This window comes from Chiloscyllium plagiosum, unplaced genomic scaffold (assembly GCF_037043375.1).
Source record: "Chiloscyllium plagiosum isolate Xiang-an unplaced genomic scaffold, Cpla_swu_hap1 HiC_scaffold_13, whole genome shotgun sequence".
Classification (NCBI taxonomy): domain Eukaryota; kingdom Metazoa; phylum Chordata; class Chondrichthyes; order Orectolobiformes; family Hemiscylliidae; genus Chiloscyllium; species Chiloscyllium plagiosum.
The window spans coordinates 62,382,367-62,408,935 of NW_028270151.1; the positions used below are offsets into that span (position 1 = coordinate 62,382,367).

The 26,569-nt window shown below is 39.9% G+C and overlaps 1 protein-coding gene across 8 annotated transcripts in view; it reads left to right on the forward strand.

Annotated features, from left to right (window-relative positions):
- dock10 (dedicator of cytokinesis 10) overlaps positions 1-26,569 on the forward strand; it is a 333,920-nt gene that overhangs the window by 260,570 nt on the left and 46,781 nt on the right. For 7 of the 8 annotated variants that reach the window (XM_087993668.1, XM_087993671.1, XM_043702104.2 and 4 more), the window contains exons 38-47: positions 281-382; positions 986-1,110; positions 3,283-3,398; positions 5,033-5,170; positions 7,667-7,849; positions 13,668-13,778; positions 15,050-15,265; positions 17,163-17,220; positions 19,618-19,716; positions 22,880-22,986. In XM_087993668.1, the coding sequence (XP_087849794.1) occupies positions 281-382; positions 986-1,110; positions 3,283-3,398; positions 5,033-5,170; positions 7,667-7,849; positions 13,668-13,778; positions 15,050-15,265; positions 17,163-17,220; positions 19,618-19,716; positions 22,880-22,986 (1,255 nt within the window). The remainder of the gene's footprint in view (positions 1-280; positions 383-985; positions 1,111-3,282; positions 3,399-5,032; positions 5,171-7,666; positions 7,850-13,667; positions 13,779-15,049; positions 15,266-17,162; positions 17,221-19,617; positions 19,717-22,879; positions 22,987-26,569) is intronic. The other variant, XM_043702110.2, reaches the window with a different exon arrangement.

The following is a 26,569-nucleotide window of genomic DNA, read 5'->3' on the forward strand; positions in this document are numbered from 1 at the left end:
GTTATGATAAAAGTTGTGAAGCTTTGTTTCATGACAAATCATATTCTCAAAGTATTTCTATGGCATGATAACTGGCCTGATGTGCATTTACATTTTTTTTAATTCTTACACACATTTTGAATAAAAGCAATTAACTTCTGAAGCTGTAAAATTTTCACAACCTACCTCCATGTTCAACTCCAAATCATCCATGTTCAACAGCTATTCTGGACTTTGATGTTTTTTCTCTAGCTTATTATATACAGCTGTAATCACCTTACCTTGTGTTTATTTGAAACAGGAAATTAGCTGCTGCAGCTAAACTCGCACAAGTTAGCCAGGGGAATGGAACTCTGAAAGGATCTAACCCGACTCATCAAAGTACTGGGCTTCTCTCTCAATGGTAACTCCTATCAATAAGTTCAAATAAATAGTGTCCAATCTATTTTATTGACCTATCATTGGAGTGTAATCAGCTGAGTAAACAACTGATACAATTGATTTGAGGTGGCGCCATGTGTGTCAGTTAAAAGGCAACATTCCTATTGTGTCTGTTACCTATTGATGGTGATAACACGTACCTCTGGCATGTTTTATGCTAAAATGATCAGCTTAAGTTGGTTGCAGCAGTTAAGTTGTTGTATTGATGTGTATCCAGTGTTCTCAATATCGTGTTTAATCATGTAACACACTACAGGTCTCAACTTTAACCTATTACAAGTCAGTGCTGTGAATGACACAATTACTCCAATTAATATTTATCTATACAATAGAGAATGATGATATATTTGTCACCTGGTATTTCAAGTATTTATGTCAATGTGCTTGCAGAAAATCTGAAAAGTTTAACTGAAATATACAAATAGGAGGAAATAATATTGTTTTCCCAAAGTAGTGAAGTTTCAACTTTAGTAACTGTTTTAATTTGATTTAAACAAAATAACTCAGTAAAGCAGTTTAGAAACTGAAGCTTTTGTATTTTATATTATGCCTTTTTATTTGTCAGGATACATTCAGGTCATGATGGACATAGACATGGAAGGTCCCAGACAATGCCTATAATACGTGGAAAGAATGCACTTTCAAACCCCAAACTCTTGCAAATGATGGATGCTTCCAACATAATGTCCAGTATGTTTTTAAAAATATTAACATTGAGTATTCATTCTTTTTGCAGATGATATATTGCTTTGTGCATCCTCTTAAAAAATAGAAATTGTATTGAATTGATCTTTAGATACATTGACAAAATGTTAGCAAAATCACCCAAAGCTTAAAAGTCCATAACTTGAAATTGTATATGGCTTGTAAAGTGTAAAATATCTCAATATGCAGCATACGTCAGGATTAACGATTAATGGTGATAACTAACTCTAGCATTCCCTACGTTGAACTGATCAGCTTAAGCTGGTTGCAGCAGCTTTGCTGTTACATTGGTTGTATCCAGTCCTTTCAATTTCACGGTTAATCATGTAACACACTGCAAGTCTGAAGGAGGAGGTATTTTGGACTTAGCTGAAGGTATGTTCAAAAGAAAAATATTTTAAAGTAGTGCAGAAGTGCGAAGTAGTGCAGAAACGTTGAGGTGTGCAGGAGAAGGGTTCTGAAGCGTGTGATAAGGGCAGCTGCAGATCCTAGAATGCACAATAAAGACAAGTTGGAGAACTGATGGTGCACACACACACACACACACTGGGGTTTCTAAGAGGTTGAAGGAAGAGTTCAGTTGAAACCTAATAAACTGTTCAAAATTGCCACAAGCTTGAAAATCGGCTGAAACATAGGAGAGTGAAAATGTAGGTTATGCGAAGGGTGATGTAACTAAGGAGTAGACTCCCAGAGAAGTAGTGAATAGAGAATTGGATAGGTATTTTAGGGACTGAATGCTTGAGAGATCATAATTTTTGGCACTGATCAGAAAGACAGCAATCTTTTACATTCCTGGACTCTGCCTTATTTAAAAATTAGTCGTGAAGCATGTACAGTGGAATCTCGATTATCCGAATGTGATGGGTGGGCACTATTTCACGGTGGCACAGTGGTTAGCACTGCTGCCTCACAGCACCAGGGTCCCAGGATCGATTCTAGCCTCAGGCAACTGACTGTGTGGAGTTTGCACATTCTCCCCGTGTCTGCGTGGATTTCCTCCGGGTGCTCCGGTTTCCTCCCACAGTCCAAAGATGTGCAGGTTAGGTGAATTGGCCATGCTAAGTTGTCCATAGTGTTAGGTGCATTAGTCAGAGGGAAATGGGTCTGGGTGGGTTATTCTTCGGAGGGTCGGTGTGGACAGGTTGTGCCGAAGGGCCTGTTTCCACACTGTAGGGAATCGTTCGGAAAATCGATTAAATGCCTTTCCTCTGGGGCTCGGAGTTTTTAAAGTCTGCTCCTTATTCAGGAGACTGCAGCAGCACATAGCGCGCGAGATCCCGCCCCCAAAACCACTCCCCTCTCGTTCCCCCTCCCGTCCAACCCCACCCCAAGCACAAAGCATGCGATCTCCCACCCACAACACAACCCCCTCACCGCCACCCATCCACCCCGGCCCCTCTCCGGGGCAGCTGGACTATACACCAAAACAAGACTGTTGCTGCCACTGCCTTTGTGGGGTAAGTTTCCAAATAGCACACACACAGACACAGCCACACACACAACTTTTTACTGCAATTTTTTGACAGTTTCCATGTTTGCCCGTACAGGACAATATTGGAGATTATTCCTGGGAAGGGGAAGGGAGGGGTTAGGGTACACCCCTCTGTAGAACTCCAGGGAAAGTGTGGGTAGAGAGAGCAGGCAGGAGGTCAGTTATTTGGAGACGGTGCCTGTTTAATCACTGTAAACAAAAGACATGATCACTGCCGGATGTAATGTTTCTATCGGGATCTCGAGATCTCCTTCGGATAATCCAATTTTCGGTATTCGGATAATCGAGTTTCCTCTGTAAATAGATTCTAGATGATGTATATAATTCTCAGTGTTTGGTGATTTTGATCACATTTTATTATCTCATAATTATATGTGAAGTGCAATAGGCAGACTGGTTTTAGACTTAAATTCAAATTCAGTTCATTGTTTTCAGCCTAAATTTCTAGTGTGGAGTGATTGTAAGCAACAAATAGATTACAAAATCACCCAAATTGTATTATTGTCCTATATTTGACATGTGCTGCCATTTAGTGGTTTTCAAAAATGAGTTTCATATACAGTACTGTCAATGCACATCTTTTAGAACAAAAATTGACACTAACTTTGTACCGTCTCAGTTTGGCTTAATAACTGACTGCCTTTGACACTACATTCATTTAGATGGTTCTCCAACTGAGATGGATACCTTGCTGCTTATAGATGTAGAAGCAAATATCGCAACAGAAGTTGGCATTACAGTGCTTGAGATCATCTGTCTTTTTACTCAGGCCCATCAGGTACTTATGACAATATTGATTTTTCTTTTACTGACAAAATACATTGATATATGAATTTGAGATTGCATTAAAGCACTACAGATACTGTTAATTAAGTGCTAACGGAGTGTAATCCAATGCTTTTAATTGTCCTGATTGCAACTCCACAGTGAAATTTATAATTGATAGGATTTTTGGAAAATTTTACATTTTAGATTGTCCCAAATATTCTTTTGTAAAAACTGCAACATTGTATTCACATATTCATATTCTTTCCTATTAAAATATGACAGTTCCTTGTAGGTTCCAAGAACACCTATGAACAGTTGCCTTACAGTGATAATGATTGATTTTTACTTTATAATGAAATTAAAATGGTTGATGATGGAGTAAGATAGAAAATATGTTGTGTAAGTTCAAATGTTGGATAACATAGCTTTTTTAAAAAAATAAGTGCTGGAGATTTTTCTTCTAAGGCCCAAACTTAAAACACATTGGAACTATTTGCCAAAATGGTGAAAATGGTAGAAGTGATCTTGTCCTAGTTCTAAACTCGTTATTCTGATTCCAATAGGAGCAGGCCTGGGGTCATGCCAGGTCTGAGGTCATGTCCACTTTACTGAAGCAGTAGCCATTTAAGTCACCAGCTTCCTGCACTGATGTGAAATTTTGGTTTCCCTGTAGCATGAAACCCAAAGCATAGGCATAAGACCTGCTAAGACTCCTGAACTTTTATGATTTGTTTGGATCGCTCAGGTACTTCTTTGAGTAGGTAATATGCTCCAGTGGATATGGTCTTGAGATATCTCTGGGGAGGGGTGCTGGTACACTTTGGTGAGGTCATCAGGTATTTTTTAATGATTCTTAACACTGGGGAGGATTGTGCCGAAAAGGTGCAGAAATTTCTTGGAGCTATTAAATCTATGAAAAAATATCAAGATCTTCAGTAAGTTGCAAATCTACCAGGAACCATCAAAATGTGTTTTTTATGAATTAGAGTGATTTGCTCAAGACAGTTAGCAATATAGAAATGTAGGTAATAGAACACTGTTTTGTATGTACATGGGGTCTAGTGGATATTAAATGAGTTGGCATGTTAGTGGGTGGAGCCATGGGTTGGCATGGCTTGGTGCTAAGTCTGTACAGGGGCTGTAAGGGACCATGAGGGATAGATAGAGGAGATAAAGTTTTATAGGGGGTTTGGGGGTCAATGAGGGATATATAGAGGTCATTAGGGGCGGAGAGAGTGCTGGGGTGAGGGAATAGTGAGAGAGATGAGAGCTGGAGGAATTTCTTATGTTTTATTCTTTTATTTTAACTTTTGGGCACAGAGCTAATGGCTCCAGGCAAGCTTGCCACCCAGATCACCTCAGACCGCAACAGTGTTCTCTGCTCTTCCAAGGGTCACCCCAGTTCAACTTCCGATCTAGCCCCCAATCCTGGCTCAGTCTAAAAATTGGGAATGAAGGTGGTCATTTGTAAAGGTCAGATTAATGGAGTTGAAATTCTCCTAAGTCCTCCCACTCTTCCAGGAATAAACATTGGAACCTAGAATATCCAGTTTGAATCATAATGAGAGTGTAGGAGGTAGTCTGCAAAACTTGTGATTTTTATTAATACACAGGAATTAATCATTTTTAAATCGGATTTTGCAGAAACAATTGCAACAGGACGATGGACAGAATTCCACAATGAAAAGAGTTTTTGACACCTATTTGCTGTTCCTGCAAGTTAATCAGTCATCAGCTACTTTGAAACATGTGTTTTCAGCTCTTCGACTATTTGTTTCCAAGGTGCAGTAAATAGTGTTAAATAACAAAATATTCTGCATTATTGCTAGCATCCAATGGGTGAACCATTAAATTATCACACCTTCTGACAATATAGCAATGAGAATAAATAATAAAAATGATGTAATAATGTGCAGGGTACATTTTGTGTTCTGCTTCAGCAACCTCTTGGTTTGATGATGATTTTGATCAGACTTCCAGCTGCCCTAATCCGAGTGTTGTTAAATCCTAAATCAGATATCCCTAACTCCAAAACCAATCTGTCATCAGCCTGCTTTCCATCTTGCTTTATTTCCAGACTTGAAAAAAGTAATATCTATAAATTATATACCTATATGCATGATTATATCAAGATTCCAGTTTACAGTGTTCATTAAATTTTGTTACTCTGTCCATTTTATAACATGAAACTTTCAACAGAAATCCCAAAATACCATGTAACAATTTCAACAGTTTTCGTGGTTCAGACTCCTGGACTCCATCCCTAAAAGCATTGTGCATCTAACTAAACCCATGGACTTCAATTTTACATAAAGGCAGCTCAGCACCACCACCTCAAAGACAGTTAAGAATGGTGAATGATGCTTAGCCAACCAGCAATGACCACATCTCACAAATGACTTTAAAAAGTGCTTTAATAACTGTGAGCCAGTGGTTCTGCTGGAATATTTTACAGTAGATTAGCACAATGCCACCTTACATGAATGTTATTTCCTCAGCTTGCCGAAATTAATTTCACAGAGATCTACTCAAGCTATTTAAAAACAACTCCTAATAAAACACCACAACATAAGAACTAGAAGTCGGCAAAGGTCATTTGGCCACTAAACCTCCTGCACTGCCATTCATTAAGATCACGAATGATCAGATGTGGCCTCAGCACAACTCTCCTGTCTATCCCCGATAATCCTTCACTTTCTTATTGATCAAAAGTACCTACTTAACACAGCATTGATTGTATTCACTGAAGCAACTTTATTCGCTCTCTGTTAAAAATGTTCCACTGACTGATGGTCTTCTGACAGAAAAAAATAAAACTATCTCAGTTTTAAATGAGAGACTTCTAATTTTTAAACCGTGCACCTCCACCCCTTTCTACCCTGTCAAGTCCCAATTTTAAATATTTTAATAAGATCACCTCCCATTCTTCTAAACCTCACAGTACTTAATCATGCTATGTACAGCAAGCTTGTAATTAATTGGCGACTATGGGACCAGCAATATTCTGAACAGGTTGATTAAATGTTCTGATTGATCAAGAGGGCCATATAATCAATGCAAAAACACACACTAAATAATAGGTAACGCAGGAGGGTACAGTTAACTTTATTAATGACATAGATCACTTAAATAATAATGTATTTTGCTTTAAGTAAAACTTACTAGAAGAGAACCTTCTCCCATGCACCCTCAACTGACTACTTGGACATCATGGAGATCATGATAACACAGTAAATTTCCAATATTTCAGGTGTATTAGTTTTGCCGGTTCATTGGGAGTGCTGGTTCATAAGGTGCTGGATAAAACAAAGTTTGCTGTATTTCTAAATGCTCTACTGTCACTCTCTTTCTATAGACGCTTACATTTTCCCCTTAACAGACATTAAGCCAACTCGCCTATAACTATTTGTTTTTTTGTCTCTTTCTCTTTTCAAATAAAAGTTTTGCAGTGTCAATTTTCCAACCTTCTGGGACTTTTCCAGAATCAAGGGATTCCTAGAAGATTGCTACCAGCACATCCATTATTTCTGTAAAAATGCATTCCATCAGGTCCTAGTAATGTAACCCACCCATTCCAGGAAGGCAGTTCAGCGAATCTCGTTGAATTGCTTGTAATGCAATGATATCCTTACTTGTGTATAAGAAGACAAAAGTTGCACACAGTACGCCAGCTGTTGTCTCACCAAGACCCTGTACAAGTGCAGTAAGACTTCCTTGCTCACATACACAAACACACTTGCAATGAAGGCAGCCATACTATTTACCTTCCTAACTGCAAGCTGCACCTGCATGCTTGCTTTCAATGACTAGTGTACAAAGACACATAGGTCCCTTTGCACATCAATGTTCCCTAACCTATCACAATTTAAGTAATACACTGCCTTTCTGTTTTTCCAACTAATTGATGACTTCACACTTATCCATATTATATTGCAACTGCCCATTCAGTCATTCATTCTAAACCATCTTGAAATTACTTGAAGTTTATTTGTATGCTAACTATCCACACTGGATATATACTTCCAGTCTGCAACTCTGACACTCTTAAACATTTTGAATTAGATTATATTGAACTATTTTTGAATGTTGGAACCCATTTATAGTCAATTAGTAGCAATACAAATGATCTCAATACATGTCATGGATCAAAAATTTGTGCATTGTCAAATCTGTTCTAATGGCACGGTTGAAGTATCCTGTTAATTTTGAAAATATATGATGTTATTTAATGTCAATCGTGCAGTACTAAAAGATTTCATACCTTCTATTTCTCACCAGTTCCCTGCAGCTTTGTTTCAAGGTCGTGCAGAGCTCTGTGGCATGCTCTGCCATGAAATCCTAAAATGTTGCAACCACAGGTCAAGTTCAACTCAAAGCGAAGCTTGCGCCTTGCTCTATCTCTTTATGAGAAGGAACTTTGAATTTACGAAAGGAAAATCAATAGTCAGATCTCATCTTCAGGTTTGTGACGATCTTGTCAGTTTATAAAATTCAGCTGCATATTTTTAAAACATTGTCCTTTGTGTAAACTGAATAAGTGGAAATCAGCTATTTCGAAATTATTCTGTTCTTTAATCAGTAGAATACCACAGATCAACTAATGATGTATTTCTTGTGATATTTATTAACGTTTTCTTACATTTCTGTTAAAAAGGCAGCGAATTAAGGCTCTTGATGAACACTACAGCTGTGTATAACTCCACATGGAATTTGTGTTTTGTAATTCAGCAAAACAATTCAGTATTGTCCGACACCTTGTACAGGATTTTCCCTCCAGGGAGGAAACTGGGGTTGGGATTGTTTTTGAATCCAGAAATCTGCCTCCTGGGAGACACAGTCACTGAGCCTGATTTCACAGCAATATCCCTTTAACTGACTTGAAGATGGGCTCACCATCTAATTAAGGACAGCAGGTTCTCAAAGCTAGAAGGCCACTCAGATGTCTTGCAGCTTTAAAGGAGCAGCAGTAGGACAGGAAGGAACAGTCTCTTCAAATAAAGGGACCCTCGCTCCAGTATTCTTGTCAAATTAATTTTTTTTTAAAATTGGATCTTGCAGCCAGATGTGGGGCAGGGTGTGGGGATCAGGAGCAAATTCCTCTATAGGACAAATCTCTGGTTGTTTTTACACCCAGCAGGCAGAGAGAGCCACTTGGGCTTTGCTGGAGCATGGTCTGTCACTGAATGCCACATCCAAGTATCTAACCATTCTGCCTTTATCTTGGATGCTGACTGGACAATCCGTTTGACCACACGCTGCCTGCAGGTGGGATTGCCCTGCTCCAGGGTGATGCTGTGGTATAGTGGTAATGTCACTGGACATTAGGACAATCCAAAGCCCATCCTGGTAACCTGGGTACATCTCCCTTCTATTGGTTGAATTTAAACTCAGCTGATAAAATCCAGACTTTAAAATTACCTTGAGCAGCGGTGAACATGCAACTGTCATTGATTGTTGTCAAAACCATCTGATTTACGAATGCCTTTCAGGGAAGGAAATCTTCCATCTTTACTCGGTTGGCCTACATGTGACTCCAGACCAAGAACAATGAGGTTGACTCTGAATTCCCTCCGAAATGGCCTATCAAGACACCCAGCTTGGGGGCAATTGGGGATGGGCAGAAATGCTGAATATGACAGTGGCACCCACATCTCATAAAAGAATAAAGGGAAAAAAAAACAGAGTGGGAAGCTCAAATTCTGCCCCTTGAAATGGCAACTTCCTCTGCACATTAAGTGTGCCAAAAAAGGCAATTTTGTTGCATGCAATAGATAGAGGAATTAGTTCCTCTTGTAATAGGCAGCTAACAGATTTTAAATTTACTAGTCATAAAAACAATATGGTAAATGGCATATGCTGTACATAGTTTGTCAGCAATACACTGCCAGTCATCTTGGTGCAAACACCAAAAGGCACATCTGGGGTTTTACAAGGTGTCAAACACCAAAAACAAATATTCATTCCTTTGCTTGTGCAAACATGGAGCTGCATATCATGAAGGTTCTTTCTAAAGCTGAGCTGCTATGATTTTGGCCCAGTTATGATATGGAGAATCATTTCTATTTGTGGCTTAAATGATGGTCTAGTTCAACAATTCATATGGGATCAAAATGAAGCATAGGCCATGCAGCACTGGCAGCCATTACTTTCCATCACAGGCACTATCCCCCTCTTATTCTCAATCATTGCCTATCCTCTCTTCCCCCATCCACCTCACACTCTACTATTGATCATCACACTGCCACTTCCTCCTGAACTTTTCCCTGCTTGTCCACGAGCTGCCTGATGAAGTTAAAGCCTGTGTTTACTAACAACTTGCCTGGGGGCTCACACACATTGCTGCAGCTCTGGTCTGACATAAATATCTGGTGAGCCTTGTGAATGTCTGTTCTGGCACAGCAACTGTTCTCATTAAGCCTGTATCATACAATTTGAAAGTCAATAGGTAGAATCTTATAGGGGCCTGAGTGACGTTGGCAATGGTGAGATTTGTGGCAGAATTGGATGAGAAGTCCAACGAGGCCAACCTTAACTTCTGGCGGATCTCCTTCCACCTTTTATGCTTTTCACAAGTGGCATGGCATGTTTCTCACTCAGCAGCAGAGGCCAGAATCCAATTAAGTGGGATTATTGTTAGTTAAGTGTCTCGAAAATGGCACAATTTACCTTATTAATATTCATCTTTCTATCTTACCAAATAAACAAGATATTGAGGAAAATCAGGGTGGGTACTTAGCAAATTCAGCTCACTGTGACCATCCTCCAAATAACATCTCAGGGCATGATCTACGGGCACCAGCTACATGCAATCATTGTCCACGGGCATTGGCATCCAGCATTCACCAATCCCTCATTCCATCATGGCACCTCTCAAGTTTACTTGCAGTGTGCTCTGGAAATACAGACTTACATTGCAGAGTGCACAGACAACTAACAATGGAAAACCTGCTGCAGACACACTTTGCATGCATGGACTGGCACCGTCTTGAATGTTTGGACCAGCTGCACCTCAGAGCTACTGTCATGGTATTAGTTCCTTTAGTACATGCTCATGACAGCCAGTCCTTGACTTGCCTTACCATGTTAATTAGTGCATTCACACATCAGGCAGCTTGCCTTGTTGATCAGCAATCTTCAGTCAAGGGTATTTTCATTTTGTTGTATGGCGATGTGCTACATCAGTCTCACACTTGCTCAACGTGCCAGAAGCTTACTTGGCAAACACAAGGCGTCTGCAGCCAGCAGGAAACAATGTCTCAATGTCTTAGGGGAATAATCCTCTTCGAAGCCCATGGAGGCATCCAACAACCAGTGAGTTCCAGCACAGTATGTCAAGGGCAACCTCTGATACTTATCTGGGGATTAGCCATGGTCAGCCATCCGCTTGTGGTCAGAGCTCTGTGGTCAGGGAACAAGGGTGTGGAGTGTCTTTACATAAAAGCGATTTATGGAGGACAGTTGAAGTTTCAGTTCAACATTAGATTGTAGTAAAAGCAAAATTCTATGGTTAATATGTGACCTTGGATTCAGCCATTGTTCATGCATTAGAAGTTTTTTTTAAAAAACTTGAGTAGACAAATTCTTTTAAGGCAGCTCTGATTATTTTACGACCTATAGTATTGTAATTGAGCAATGATCCAAAATTAGTTTTCTTAAATAGTCAGGGAACAAGGCTGCAGAGCCGTTGCAGTGAGGTGCTCACTAGTTTATGTTTTTGAACACTAATATTAACAGCAAACTGTCATTAAGTGAGATGTTAGAGGGTATGGGGTGCAGGTAAGACCCTTGCTAATGCTTCCTATGAGGACTCAGTGCCCTTGTTCTCAGAGGTCGAGGAGGTGACTTCTTGGGGAGCTGCCTGTTTGTCTGTGCAGTTGCTGGAAGACACAGAGAGCAGACATCATAGTCAGTGGTCAGAAGTGGTATGCAATGAATGAGGCTGACAGCGGGATTAATGTGAAAGTTGCAGTGAAACGAAGTATAGTACTTTGTTGATGGGATATTGATGGTTTGGCATCACTGGAGCAGTTCTAGTCTTCTCCTGTGATGCTCAGAACTCTCACCCTGTATGGGATAAGGAGCCTACAATGTGTGGACTGTCTTCCAACGTAATGAGAGAAAGAGAGGAATTGAGTGAGATAGAAGTGGGTCAAAGGGCTGTTAGCGCTAGCACAGGTGAACAGAAGGTGGTGGGGTATTCCAAACAGTTGAATAGACAGCACAGAGGCTGTGCAGAATTAGTTGTATGGGAGATTTGGAGAGTGGGTGAGAGTGAGTGAGGGAAGATTTTGCAAGCATCTTCTTTGCACCAATGCCCAAATGGGACCTCCAGGTCCCTGTCAGAGAACCACAGACCCATCTTTCCTGCTTTCACATCTTCCACGGAAGAAGATTCTCTGTGAATGGGCAGGGCTGCTTCAGAATGCCAGTGCTCATCTGGGTTTACAGCAGCTTCTTAAAGATGGCGTAGATGCCAGAGATGGCAGACTTTTGGCAGATATCTACTGAATGGCGAGTTGTTCTGAAAACAACATGTGGTAAGATGGGACCAGGATTGGACATGTCACATACCACCATAGGGCCGGGTAGATAGTTGATGGGATGAGTTTGGGAAAATATGGCAAGAAAACTTGCTAAACTTTATGGTAAAAATTCCTTCTTAAAAACTCTACTTAACTCAAACTTAGCCAAAATAATATAAGATTCAGTCAAATGTTTCTTAAGTTTTCATGTCAAAAGCAGGTAGCCTGTTAAAAGCATGTTGTACATGAAATATATAGCCGCTTTGTTTTTGTCAATGACATATTAATACAACAACCACGATTTGATATTGACATAACCATTAATCCATAGCTTGCAGCTCTGATTATAGATTAATCCAATTTCTGGTTTCTAATGACAAGCCTTTCTTCATGACAGGTTTATAATGCCCATCAATTAAATCATCCTCATTATTTCACTTGGTGGGCTTCCTTATCTTCCAATTTATATTTTTATTTGCAGAAGATAAAATTTGTAGTTTAATGACAGATAGTCGACTAGTTTTAACGAGTTGATACTGAATATGAATTGTCCTTATTTCCTGTGCAATTAATAATGTAAAAACAGTCATGTCTTTTAACAACTGAATCAAATTCTCAACCGAAGTAAAGCTAAATAACCTGTCCAGAATTGGCGGAAATATATGTTAATTCATCTAATTATTCTGTCTAATCTTTTGCTAGTCTTCTGTCTCCATTTTTAAAGGAGCTGTTTACAATTATAGAAAGGTGTAGTATGGAGAAGGCCCTTCAGCCCATCAAGCAAACACCATCAAAAATACACTTTCCTGCACCAGGCTCACTGCCTTAAACATTATGATACTTCAAGTGCACATTCAAGTACAGGTAGACAATCCTTTATTCGAAATTCCAAAATCCGAAAAGCTCTGAAATCCAAAGTTTTTTTTCCCCTGAAGTTTTTTCTCATTAACAAGGTTGTTTGGCATGCAAACAGTTAACACAACTCCAAACCCACTCGACACACGTCACACAGATGTGATGTAGCAGCGCGACCCAGCACTGCCAGGTGTCAATTCTGTCTCAGTGCTCATAGTCATCACAGGTGGGCCTGCTGTTTGGTAATTGTTTTTTTATCTTACTATGAAAATGTCATTTAATCATTTATCCAAAAAATTCCGACATCCGAAAGACAGCTGGTCCAGAAGGTTTTGAAGAAAGAATTGTCTACCTGTACTTGTTTAAGGTGTGTGATTACCCGCCTCAGATTTCCTCCCAAGCAATGCAAACTAGAGCCCCATAATACTCTGAATGGAAAAAACATCCTCAAATACCCTCATAACCTTGCTCTTGATCCTTTGGGGAACAGCTGTTTCCTATCCACTCTGTCCATGCCGCTCATAATCTTATACACCTCTACCAAGATCCCCCTTCATCCTTCTCTGTTCCAAAGAAAGTAGCTGCAATTATCCAGTCTTTCTTCACAGCTGAAATACTCCATCCTAGGCAAATTCCGGTGAATTTCCTCTGCACCCCGTCCAGTGCAATCACATCCTTCCTATATTGTGGTGACCAGAACTGCATGATGTTCATTGTGGGGACTAAATGTAATCAGACGTGGCCAGAACGTTTAAGACTGGAATAAAAAATAAATTATTATAGTTTAATTAATAGACCGATTAATATGTTTTAAAAATTAACGTTCTGCACTATAATGGCTGACTGTATTCCCATGCCTCTCAGAAGGGCAATTTTGATTTGTATTTGCATTTCCTTTCCAGCTTATCAAAGCCGTAAGTCAACTGATAGCAGATGTGGGAATGGGAGGCACTCGGTTTCAGCAGTCACTGGCGATAATTAACAATTTTGCAAATGGAGATAAGCCCTTGAGTGTAAGTAAAGTTTAGAAAAATTACTTTAACGTCTGTTTGTAAGCAAGGTATTGAATGCTGCGTCCATGTATAAAATGCGCTGACCTATCATCAGAACAACAGTGGCCTGTTTCCACACTGTAGGGAATCTAATCTAATCTATAACTGTAGAGATAAAGTGTTGCAACTGCCTGTGTAACTTTCTGAATTAAGCAACCATTGCTCTTCGCCCGTCAATTCCCAAGCTTTTGCGCCCAAATTACATGATTGAAACTTGACATATGTGGAATTAGTGACAAATGTTATAACGTTTTAGTTGTTTTTTTTATTCCCTGGCTTCAAGAAAGAAAAATGGGGTTCTGTCTCGTGAACTGTGGTCTTCAACAATTATTGAAGAGGTAGCCTCCTCCCCACTCACCGTCTTATTCAGAGTAATAGGTGGGCTTCCAATGTTGCCAGTAAAAGAGGGTGAACAACTCTAAAGCCTACCATCCCCACCAGGAGGGCTGGGCACTGCTGAAGCAGGTCAGGGACCTTGAGGGTGTCTGTGCAGGTGCAGATCCAGAGCAAAACTTGTAAGGGTTGAAGGTATTATATCCCTTGATGTAGAGAGGAAAATCCCTCCAGAAATATCACTCAATCTGCCCTGTGTCCCTTCTAGCCCAGGATGCTGTCATTGGGACATGGGATTATGTGGCTGCCAATCATCTCTCAACCTGCTACATTGAGGTGGTGGCCTCTGCATTGGATGGAATGCGATTCTGTTAGTGGTCAGGCTGTAAAATTGAACTTATTTGGGGCCTTTAATATCTTAATTGGTGCCCAGTCAACCCAATACTCAGTCCAACCCTGGAAAGTAAAATAAAGCAAAGAGCTGTGGATGAAGCTCTGAAACAAAAGCAGAAATAATGGGAGAAACTCAACTGATCTTGCAGCATCAGTAGAGAGAAAGCAGAGTTAACATTTCGTGTCTGATGACCTTTCTCAGAGCTGAACTTGAAATGTTAACTCTGCTTTCTCTCCACAGTTGCTGCCAGACCTGCTGAGTTTCTCCAGCTATTTCTGTTTTTGTTCCCAACCCTGGACAGGTTCCCTGGCAGCTGGAATGTACAGGGAGATATCTGAGAATGACTCCTTCCCACTTTCCCAGCTCTGCACCTGTCACTTTAGGGTCAGGAACTTTCAGCCTGTAGTTTTATTGTGGATGTCAGACATAAGCATAGGTTAGCAATAGTTAAATGTTTTTTATATGTGATTTGAAAGTAACCTTTCCTTGGGTTCACATCCTCTAGAACACTTTATTTCCTATGGAAGTGAAGGATCTGACTAAGCGAATAAGAACTGTGTTAATGGCCACAGCTCAGATGAAAGAGCATGAGAAGGATCCAGAGATGCTGATTGATCTTCAGTACAGTCTAGCAAACTCATATGCCAGTACTCCTGAACTACGAATGACGTGGCTTGAGAGCATGGCAAAGATTCATATACGAAATGGAGATGTGTCAGAGGTAATTTACGCCATCTTATTTGTTAAGATATTGATTCCTGTTTCTGCCTAAACAAATTGAATGCATTTTAATCTCCAATCAAAGCCTTAGGAAAAGAAGAGATGAAGAAATGTGAAGAAGCTGTATATGAAGACAACGATGGACGTGTTTGATCAGCTCTTCCTACAGGAAACATCATGATTGAAACATCAATCTGAGTCAAAAACCAAGCTTGCACTGCACCATGGGATAGGTTTCCTCAGCATCTTCTTGCAATGTATGAATGTACAGGCCCTGCTTGGTTTGGTGATGTTTGAGGGAAGTCACTTATTGATCTAACTAGAGGGGACTGTAGAACTGAAGTGTTAAAAGTTCATTGCCTGTTAGCAGCTAGTTAGAGGTTACACTGACATTGGCATTGTTACAGAGACTGAGGGGAACCTGGAGATTAATGATCCTTTGAAATCCTAAGCTGTTCTGGCCACAAGACCATACAGTATCATTAAAATGGGGGGTGTTTATGGCCCTCCTCAGTCTTAACCTTTTGAGATACATTAATCAAATCAGCCACAAAGCCTTTAACCCTATTATTAATCTCATACATTTGGGAATATAATTACATATCCCACTAACCCCATGTTTCTGACTTCATAAATTCAGGCAAGCTAGAAATTTCACTATTCCCTTGGAATGCGTTCTCTTTGGACTTGGAAGGCTGTATCTTGCTGAGTGGAAGACTGTTTTATTGATTCTCTTGCTGACAGTCTGAGGTCTGGTCAGCTGTTTCCTCTGGTTCACTTTTAATCCTTGGATTCCCTTCTCTGAGGTTGCCTTCCCTGCTGAAACAAGCAATTTTGTTTTGCTGTACCTTAAATTGTTGGACACCGGTTATCCCTTCTCAGTGATGGTTTCCATGGAGTTTTGTTGCACCACAACTGTGACAGCAGAATTTTATTCTCAATCTGTGTGCAGATCTGTGCTAAAACATGTAGACTTTGGAGATCAATTTTAGATCTCTCTTTTCTAGACTATTCTACCACATTAATCTCTCTATATGGGTAGCTATTCAACTGTGTCCTACTCTGCCACACTTTCTGTAGGTAACCTATTGCATGATAGATAAAGTATTTACTCTTCATAGCTGAGCATTGTCCAAGGAGTTTTAACTCCCAGGCCCTACCTACAACGGCTCCGTGAGACTCCTTCCCAAACTGGGGAGACCAATGGGACTGGTATTTTGGCTGCAGGAGGCCACTGTAGAAATCTAGGTGGCTAGCAGGGACTGAGGTGGAGCTTCACAGATATGGGAGAATTAGGGAAACACAGGATAAAGGAGGCCCAAGGTTTCCTTGTGGAGCCCAGAGAGACAATTGTGCTCCTGGGTTAGAAGAAAACTAAAAGTTAAAGCTACAAATAAATTTTTCTGGTCCTCTTCATTGATCCAACTGATTGGCCTGGATTCACTGCCCAAGTTTATGTTACAATGAGGCCTGATGACATAATCAGGGCCTGATCTATATTGTTAAGCGCTGACTGCAGTCTTTTGGCTGGTTTCCACTTCACCCATTCAAAAGAACAGGTGAATGTAAGAATAATAAAATTAGGTTATGAGAAATGAGGGGAATTGAAGGAGGGTAAATCCTTCAATTCAATGAGCCTATTTTAACTGCCTACTCTCTGCCAGATCGACAAAGTTAAAATCGACCCTTGTGTCATTGGAGAGCAAAATGGATTTGTCTGGTCACAATGTGGATTTTTAAAAATAAAGTTCTGAATGACTGTAGAAATGCCAGCGTTTATTGCCATCTCAAAATCGTCCTTGAGAAAAGGGTGGTGAACTGTCATCTTGAATCTCTGCCATCATGCGTTGCAGTGAAATGTATTTTCTTATATAACATTTATATTTCTGATATTGCAGGCTGCAATGTGCTACATCCACATAGCTGCTCTTATATCAGAGTACCTGAAAAGAAGAGGTAGGTGAATATTTAAATACAAGTACAAACTTGTTAACCAATATATCTATGACATTCATACTAGAAGGGTTATCTTGGTGGAAAGATGAAAGCAGACTGTATGTATAGTAAAGCACATATTTGAATGGCTGGATTTAGTATGCAACCTTGGTTCTAATGGCTCGACCATAATTTGAACTTGCCTGAAGATACTAAAACAGAGATACATACAGGTCTAACATTGGATTGCTGATTAGATGCTCCCTAATGTAAGGGAGTGTGTAGAAATGTTCCTGCAGACAGGGAAGTAGTAAATGAAAGCCTACCACTTAAGAAAGGAGAAAGAGTAACAATGGAAAACTGCAGACCTATCAGTTTAATATCAGAAGTTAGGAAAGTGTTCAAATCTATTCTAAAGGTTGTGATGACTGGATAGGAGAGTGTCCAGATGGGGCAGAGTCAAGATGGGTGTACAAAGAGCAGAACGCATTTGATAAACTCGGCATTTTTTGAGGATGTTGCTCACAGCTTTGATGAAGGAGAATGAGTGGATGTGGTGTATTCAGAAAGTTTCCCTGCACAGGAGATTAGTAAATAAAGTTAGAACATGTGGCTTTGGGGACAATGTACTAGTAAAGATTGAGAATTGATTAACAGACAGAAAGCAGAGAGTAGGAACAGTTAGATTTTTTTGGTTGGCATGTCATTAATAGGGGGTACTGCAAGGATCAGTGCTCAGTCCAAAACTGATCATAACCTATATAAATCAATTAGATGTGGGAGCCAATTGTAATATTTTCTAATTTGGTGATGAGTCACAAACTGTGAATGTAATCTGTGAGGATGATGTAAGGAGGCTTCAAGAAAACTTGAGCAAAAGAGTGAATAGGCTCGAACATAACAAATGGAATATAATGGAAGTAAGTGCTGTTGTTTGGTCATATAGAACTTGAGTATTACTGACAAAACACACATTTTGTTGAGGGTTTTTCAGCAAAATGCAAGTATGATGTTGAAAAATCTGAGGCTCATTTGGAGCTTCACTGAGGGTCAGACACTGAGACCTTTGTTTTAAAATCACCATTATAGAACAGAATCCCTTCATTGGAACTCTGTTGGAGGTAAATCTCTGAATGTAGTTCCCCCTCTGCATCTTTGTCTGGGTTTGTGAGCTGCGTGGTTGAGGGATATCACTTATCCTCAAGTAACTAACCAGTTACCTAGTGGTCTGGGTCGGATAGATGGGAGAATTAACAGTTGGCTCAGGCTGAATATGTTATAACTGCTGCCAGGAATCCAGGCACAGAACTGCTTGTGGTTATGCACAGGTTACATGTTCATAAATAGAAAGTCTTCCTGTTCTAGAACACTGTTGAATGCAGTGTCAGATCCACTGTTGAGGTCATGAAAATCTAGAAAATAAGGCAGTGTACTCATGTGTTTCTTGCTTGTGATCTCCATGGAAATCGATAGAATGTAGCATCGCAAATGATGTCTTGCCTCATAAACACTCTGCACTGAAACCTGATTTAGACGGTTTAGGCCAGACTTTCATCCCAGAGATGGAGCTAACCTCCCTGTCTCAATCCTGCTTCTGTTGCTGTGCTGGTAGGAAATGTGTTTTTTTTTCCATTACCATGGCCTTAACTGGGCTTTTATCAGCAAGGCCAAGGTGGAGAAGTGAAATGATTCTGAAATGGGCATATTAAAAGACCTGCCTCCATTTCCGAAGAAACTTGGCCTTGTTCTTCAGGAGGAATCAGTGCCAAGTTGAGCTGTATTGGGAAGAGCTTGCAATCAATAGAAATGTAAAACCTAAGATCAATTGAGACCCCTTGCCTCACCTCCTTCACTCCACACCCCTACTTCCAACCATTTTCCATAGTATGAACAGAACTCATCAACTCAATTTGTGGAAACCTTTGAATTGCCCATAAAAGTCCCTGAGTAAACACACTCACTTCAAGCCAGTCAGAGGCAGATCAAGCACTAGAAATCCTAGCCTGATTTTTGGCAAACTCTTCACTTCTTTTTTATCTGAAAGTAGATTATTGCTTCTGGTACCTTCACACCCATTCCCTTGCAGGAAAGAATAAGTTGCATTACTGGAAGGACCTATAAGCTAATTAGCAATCTGATAGCTCACATCATGAGCGCTCCATGGTGGCCAAATTTAAGCCCTGGAGTGAGACTTGCATTTGTTGCCCTATTCCTCCAAAATACTGAGCAAACTGTGATTTAGTTCCTTACTGCAAAAGCTTTATGAATGACAACGTTCTAAATTAATATGATGCAAGTTTTGTGTGGGCTTCTTTTGACAAAGTTTTCGGATCCAAATTAAGTATTTTTCGACTTTAATATCATTTGTGTTTTTTTTTAACAGTAGTGTCATATTATTCTAATACTGCCTTGCTATAGGTTATTGGAAATCAGAAGTGACTCGTTTATCAACCACCTTCTCTGAAGAATCACATAACCCTGACAGTAACCAATTACTAACATCAAATGAAGGAAGAAGTGAGTGATCTAACAATGCTTTGTGATGTGTGCAAGGGCAACTCCATGCATATTTCATTAACACTGTAGTGGCTTTACTGTCTTTGATGATTACTTCTTGCTAATATGTTTAAACATATCCAAGTATTAATTTATAATTTGCAGCTTTAGCAAGCAGTAAACTAAACTTTCATGTTTACACATTTGCTTTTCTGACAATTCATGTGCTTTGTTAATATTAATTATTTTTAAATAATATTTCTTTCATATGTGAATATTACATACTCAATTCTCTTCTTGTTAGATTTTGTAAAGAGGAAGTGGGCCATTAGTTAGAACATGTCAGTACCACCCCAAAATAGATGTACTTTCTTTGTTAACTGGTCATAGAAATTAATCTCTTTCACCTCCAGATTAAACTTACAAAACATTATAATGTAACTACTTCCCTACATAACTAAAAAAAAGTCCTGCTATTGACCTAAAAAATTCAATTTGGTAATTTACTAAATTTTATTTTCAAATTTAGAAGTGCTGCAAGTTTTGTTTTCTAACCATTAAAATCTGTTCTGTCAGGCTCACACACCCCTGAAGAGTTTATTATTAGCATAAATGCAATGTTTTTAGATTATTTTTGTATTCCCCCTTATATTGAGGCAGTTGTGTTCTCTTGCTTGCAAGTTGGTTTGTTTTATTAACAATTACTGCAGTATCTGTGTAAAATGGGTCACTAATTTCTCCATTTGCTTTTGTACCAGTGAAGAGCATTTTTCAAACAAAGGATATTACCAAGAATGGAGAATTTTAACTGGGGGGAATAACTGAGTTTGCTGGCATTGATTTCTGTCGAACTGAGAATGTTGAGGGGAAATTTAATTGAGGTGTATAAAATCATCAGAAGCACAGACCTAATGGATTGAGATGATCTATTTCCTTTATTAAAGAGTTCAATAATACAGAGACATAGCTTTAAAGTAATTCATGAAAGTAACAGAGAGTTGAGAAATGTTTCATGCAGAGGATAGTGGGGGTCAGGGGTTCAGTGCCTGCAAAGAATGGTGGAGGCAGAAATCCTCATCATGTTAAAGAAACTCTTGGGCATATACATTAACTGCTGCAACATATGGGGTTTCTGGCCAAAACTAAATGTGTGGTATCAGGTGTGTTATCTTTCTCAGCCAACATAGACATGGAGGGCTGAAGACTATCTTCTGTGGTGTAATTGTTTCAATGTTTCTATATTTCTCAACCTGACTTCTACTGCGTGGTTAGTAGTAATAACTTTTATTTATATAACCCATTCAACATTATAAAATGTCCTGAAGTTCTGAGAATGCTCATGAGGCCAGAATCCAACCACAATATAGCTCTGAACCTGGGGTAGATCACAGAGATATGGTTTGGTGAGGGATTTGAAAACTAGGATGAAAATTTTAAACTTTAGACTTTTCTTGACTGGGATCCAATGTAGATCAGAAAGTATAGGGTCAGTGGACAAATGAAACTTGGGGCAAGTAAAGAGAAAGACAGCTGAGTTTTTAATGACCAGAGGTTCACGGAGGGTAGAATATGGCAGACTGGCCAGAAGTGCATTGGAATAGTTAAGGAAACTAAGGCATGCATGTGGGTTTCAGCAGGTGAGCTGAGGTGTGGGTGGAACTGGATAGTGTTGTGGAGGTAGAAATGGGCAGTTGTAATGATGGTGCCAGTTTGTGATCAGTGGCTCATCTTGGGGACAAATACGACATTAAAGTTGTGAACAATCTGGTTCAGCCTAGGATTGACAGGTCTGATCGAGAAGAGTCACTGAGGAGGAACTTGCAAGCAAACAATCTCCTTGCCCCCATCTAATCAGCAATTTCCAGCATTTTCTGCTTCTATTTATAAATTTCCATCATCCACAGTAGTTTAATTCTCGAAAGGCTCTTGTGCATATCTGGTCCACTTTTCTCTGATGTCATAAGAATTGTCAACTGAAGAATTCATTTCGATGGATATCACTCTATTTTATCATTGCTTTTCCAGTCAGATAATACTCCAGAGCTTAAGGTACATCAGGGTGCAACCTAAAGCATCAAATCTGCAGATACGGTTCTTCAGAAAGACAACAAATCCCCAGAGAAATGCTTTGGCTTTTTTGAGAACTGAGTTAGAAAAGAAAGCTATCATCGCTTTTGCAAATATTAAGCATATTATGGTTACTAAGATTGCCATGGTGTCAAACCATAATTCATGCATTCAGTTGAAGCAGTGACAAGTTTTTCATCTGCTTTGTTCTAAATTCACTTAGAGCCAACTTTGAAATTTTTCAATGAGACATCTATTTAACAGATGTTTTAGTATTCGGTAAGAATAAGGTAATGGTCCATAAATGGGCGGCATGGTTGCTCAGTGGTTAGCACTGCTGCCTCACAGCGCCAGGGGCCCAGGTTTGATTCCAGCCTCAGGCAACTGTCTGTGTGGAGTTTGCACATTCTCCCTGTGTCTGCGTGGGTTTCCTCCAGGTGCTCCAGTTTCCTTGCACAATCCAAAGATGTGCAGGTTAGGTGAATTGGCCGCACAAAATTGCCCATTGTGTTCAGGGATGTGTAGGTTAGGTGCATTCATCATGGATAAATGTAGAGTAATAGGGTAGGGGAATGGGTCTAGGTGGGATACTCTTCAGAGATTCGGCGTGGACTTACTGGGCCGAAGGATGTGTTTCCACACTGTAGGAATTCTGTGATCTATTCTATTCTAAATTATACATTGATTTGTTACAAAGTTAGTTCAATAATTCAGGAGATTGATAAAGGTTTGTTATATTAACAACAAATTATATATTTCATATTACTGATCAAACAAGTATTAATTAAAATATCACTTTGCAGTACAGTCGGTTCTGATATAACACAACAGTTTGGTTCTTGTGCAATCTCGTGTTATTAAAAAATTGCGCAATAGCCACGCCATTTAAACTAATGGGACCGGAATCGAGTTACAGCCAGGTAAGGAAAGTTTGTGTTCTACAAGTAATAGTCCAAATTTTTCAATTGCGTCAAAGCCAATTCACATTGAAGGAGCATGCATTATAGCAGAACCAACTGTACATTCTTGCAATCTTCAATCAAGGTGCTTTTATTTGTCAACATGTTCATCAACATAAAACTGCATGTAATTGAGTTTAACATAACCTTCATCTTAGGTTTGTTTTCATTGGGATGGTCAGCCTTTCAGACTATTACTCCCAATGTGAAAGAAGAAGGGGCCATGAAGGAAGACTGTGGAATGCAGGACACCCCATATACTGAGGTTGGAATTATTACATCTTTAATGTATTGAATTGTATAAGTCAATGAAAAATAATATTAACAGAATACTTGCTTGCCATGGTGGCAAGTTTCAGTTTGTTTCTTTCTTTTTATTGTTGTTGATTGATCACGTTAGCTAATCTAGGCATTTGACGATATGTAAGTTCTGAAAGAAGTATAGGAAAGGCTACATCATAGAATTTTATGTAAACAAGATTAGAAAATTTAACCCAATTAAAATTTCTTTACAAGCCCTCTGAAACAACAGTGCACTGAGTCCTGATTCCTTCATTTTCCATCAGTTGACTTTTGAAAGCAATAACATTTACACCATGATTTCTGCTATAATTCCACCACAATCTCTGTTGCGCCATTGATATTAAATTAGTGTAAGATCTTTCCAACAGAGAGCAGAAGTAATGATTTTACTCAGTGCTAAGAGGTTTTGAAATCTTCAGTTAACAATATTTCAGTATAGCAACTGAAGGAGAAGGAAACAAAGGAATACAGAAGCTGCACATTGAAATAGGAATATTGCAGATGTGGATGATAAATTCCAGCATGGATTGATGGGTGTGGTGATTGTAATAAGGTCAGCCAGTTGGACCTCATAGAATATAAGTTCCCTGATTGGAGCTGTTAATTTGGTCCAATCAAGGAGTCTTGTCTCGCAGATAAAAACAGGGAGTGACAGGCTTCCTGTTCACTCTGAGACCTGGTTCTGAGGGATCTGAATCAATGTCAAGGACTTTGCACGTGTAAATAAAGGTGATTTAATGGCAGGATACTAGCCTCTGTGGAGTTATTTCAGTGGCAATGAGAGTAAAGCACAACTTGAAAAAAACTTGCTCGCAACAGTCATCTTTGAGTTGGGAGAAGCATTGCTCACATCATGCTATTATTTGGGAAGCTTGACTCGTTCAACCCTGCTGTCAAAGACTGGGCTCAGTGTGTGGAACAAATGTTGTCCTTTTCCTCTGGGCAAATGACATTAGGGCAGATGAACAGTAACAAGTAATTCTCCTGACAGCATGTGGACCTGCAGCTTTCTCTCAGGCAGCAGGCACTTTCCCTGAGGCAGCAGATACTAAAGCATCTCAAGAGTTGACAAATTTAATTCAGGAATATTATTACCCCGAGTCTCCACTAATTCTGAGATGTATCGTTTTTATGCAGCAAATCACGAACCAGGGAAATCCATGTCTGGATTTTTGACTAAGTTAACATGCCTGACAGAGGCATGTAACTTTGTTTAAACCCATAGTGAGATGCTTAGAGATCATATAGTATGTGGAATTAATAATGTAACCATGAAAAAGCACCTACAAGCTAAAGCCCAACTGAACTTCAAACAGGCACCACAACTGGCTTTATCATTGGAAAATGCGGCAAGTAGAGCATTTGAGTTCCAGGGTATGCTGATGGAAGTGGACATCCTTGCGAGTCCAACTGAGTTTGAGGAACACTACTTGAGTATAGACAATTTCATAGCCTCACTCAGACCATATCCTGAACAGGAGGACTCCAGAGCAAAACCCCAAAACAAAGCCAAGACTCTGCCAAAAAAGTTAAAATTGTCTTCAGGATCAGGGCCAGCAAGCCATTGTAGTTGCTGCCAGTATGCAAACTTGAGACAGTACATTTTTACTAGACCTAAATTGGGTAAGAGAACTCAGAGGCCAGTATCCAGGAAAGTGCACACCTGGAACGTCCGCTTACATCTGGTTTGGAACAGTTAAATTGCTTAGCAACGTCTAAAACCGAATCAACCAAAATAAGCATCTGGTTAAATGGTCATCCAGTTCTAATGGAGGTCGATACTGACGCAGCTGTTTCAGTGATCACAGAACCAGTCTTTAACAAAATTCATCCTGGGCTCTAACCCTTAAGTTTGCGTAAGACTCGGCTAGGCTGAGAGCCTACACTGAGGAACCTTTACAGAATAAGGGTGCAACTTCAGTTCCAGTCTCTTATGAGAAACAGTGGTTCAGTTACCCCTGATTGTAGTAAAACACTTGGGCCCAGGCTTGATGGGTGGAATTGGTAATGCTTCACATAAATAGGTTCAATATTTTTTGATAAGAAAATCGCTGCCTAAGTGGATTCCTAATTAAATACCTGGACCTTTTTCAGGGGGGTCTCGGGACTATGAAAGGAGCCAATGCCCCCTTACTTGTTGACCCGAAGCAATTCCCTGATTCTGCGAGGCCACCTAGTGCCATCGGCCTAAAGGGCAAAAGTAGAGGCAGAAATCAGAAGATTGGAAAGCGAAGGAATTGCTTTTAAGCCAGTTCAGTTTGTGGAATGGGCAACACCAGTCATACCAATTGTGAAGCGCAATGGGTCGGATTGTTTTTGTGAGGATTTTAAAGAAACAGTCAAAAGCTTTTCACAGCTGGACAAATACCCAGTCCCTCGCTTAGAGGATTTATATGCAAACCAGCAGGGGACTGTCCCTCAGGAAGCTGGACATGAGCCATGCATACTTGCAATGGCAATCAGATGAGGTTTCTCAAAAGTATGCTCCAATTAATTCCCATAAGGCTTTGTATCAATATATGTGTCTGCCAATTGGTGTATTGTCAGCCTGTGCAATTTTTCAGTGGACAATGGAGAGTATTTGACGAGGTCTACCCCAGGTCACCATTCATCTGATGACATGCTAATAACAGGGAAGATCAATAAGGAGCACTCAGAGAACTTGGACACAATCCTTAAACTTTTCTCCCAGCTGGGTGCATGGCTTAGAAGGGAAAAATGTGAGTTCCAGGCACCCCAAGTGACCTTCTTGAGCTACAGAGTCGACAAGACTGAGTTATACCCACTGGAAGATAAAATGAGGGCGATCAAAGATGCCCTGTCTCCAACATCTGTTGCCACATGATGGCAGTTTCCTTCCCTAATGGACATTAGTGACCCCGATGGGCTTTTTCTGATAATCAGCAATGGATTTGTAGTCATCATTAGATTCTTAATTCCAGATTTTTTAATTGAATTCAAGTTCCAGTATCTGCCATGCTGGGATTTGAACCCAGCTCCCCTGAACATTACCTGGGTTTCTGGATTAACAATTGAGCAACAAAGCAACTGGGCCATTGCCTCCCCTTGATCCAAGATTTTGACTATGCAGAGTGTAAATATGCCGAGATAGAGAAGGAAGGTTTGGCGGTCATGTTTGGAGTTAGGAGGTTCCACCAATATCTTTACAGACATAAATATATAATAATAACAGACCACAAACCACTGCTAGGTCTGCTGAAAGAGGACAAGTCCATGTCACCCACAGCTTAAGGCTGAATTCAGCAGTGGGTTTTAATACTAAGTGTGCACAATTACAAGTTGAAGCACAGACCTGGAGGCCATGTAATGAATGTGGATACATTGAGCTGCCCCCCGCTGGCAGACACACCACCAACTACTGGAAGAGTCCGTAATGGCTTAAATTTTCTGGATACACTTCGAATCACAATTGGCAATATCAGACTTTGGGTGCAGCAAGATCTGGTCCTGGCAAGACTGAAACAGCTGGTGGTGATGGGGGAAACCAAAGGGCCATCTGGAAATTGTTTTGGACCCGGAGAGAT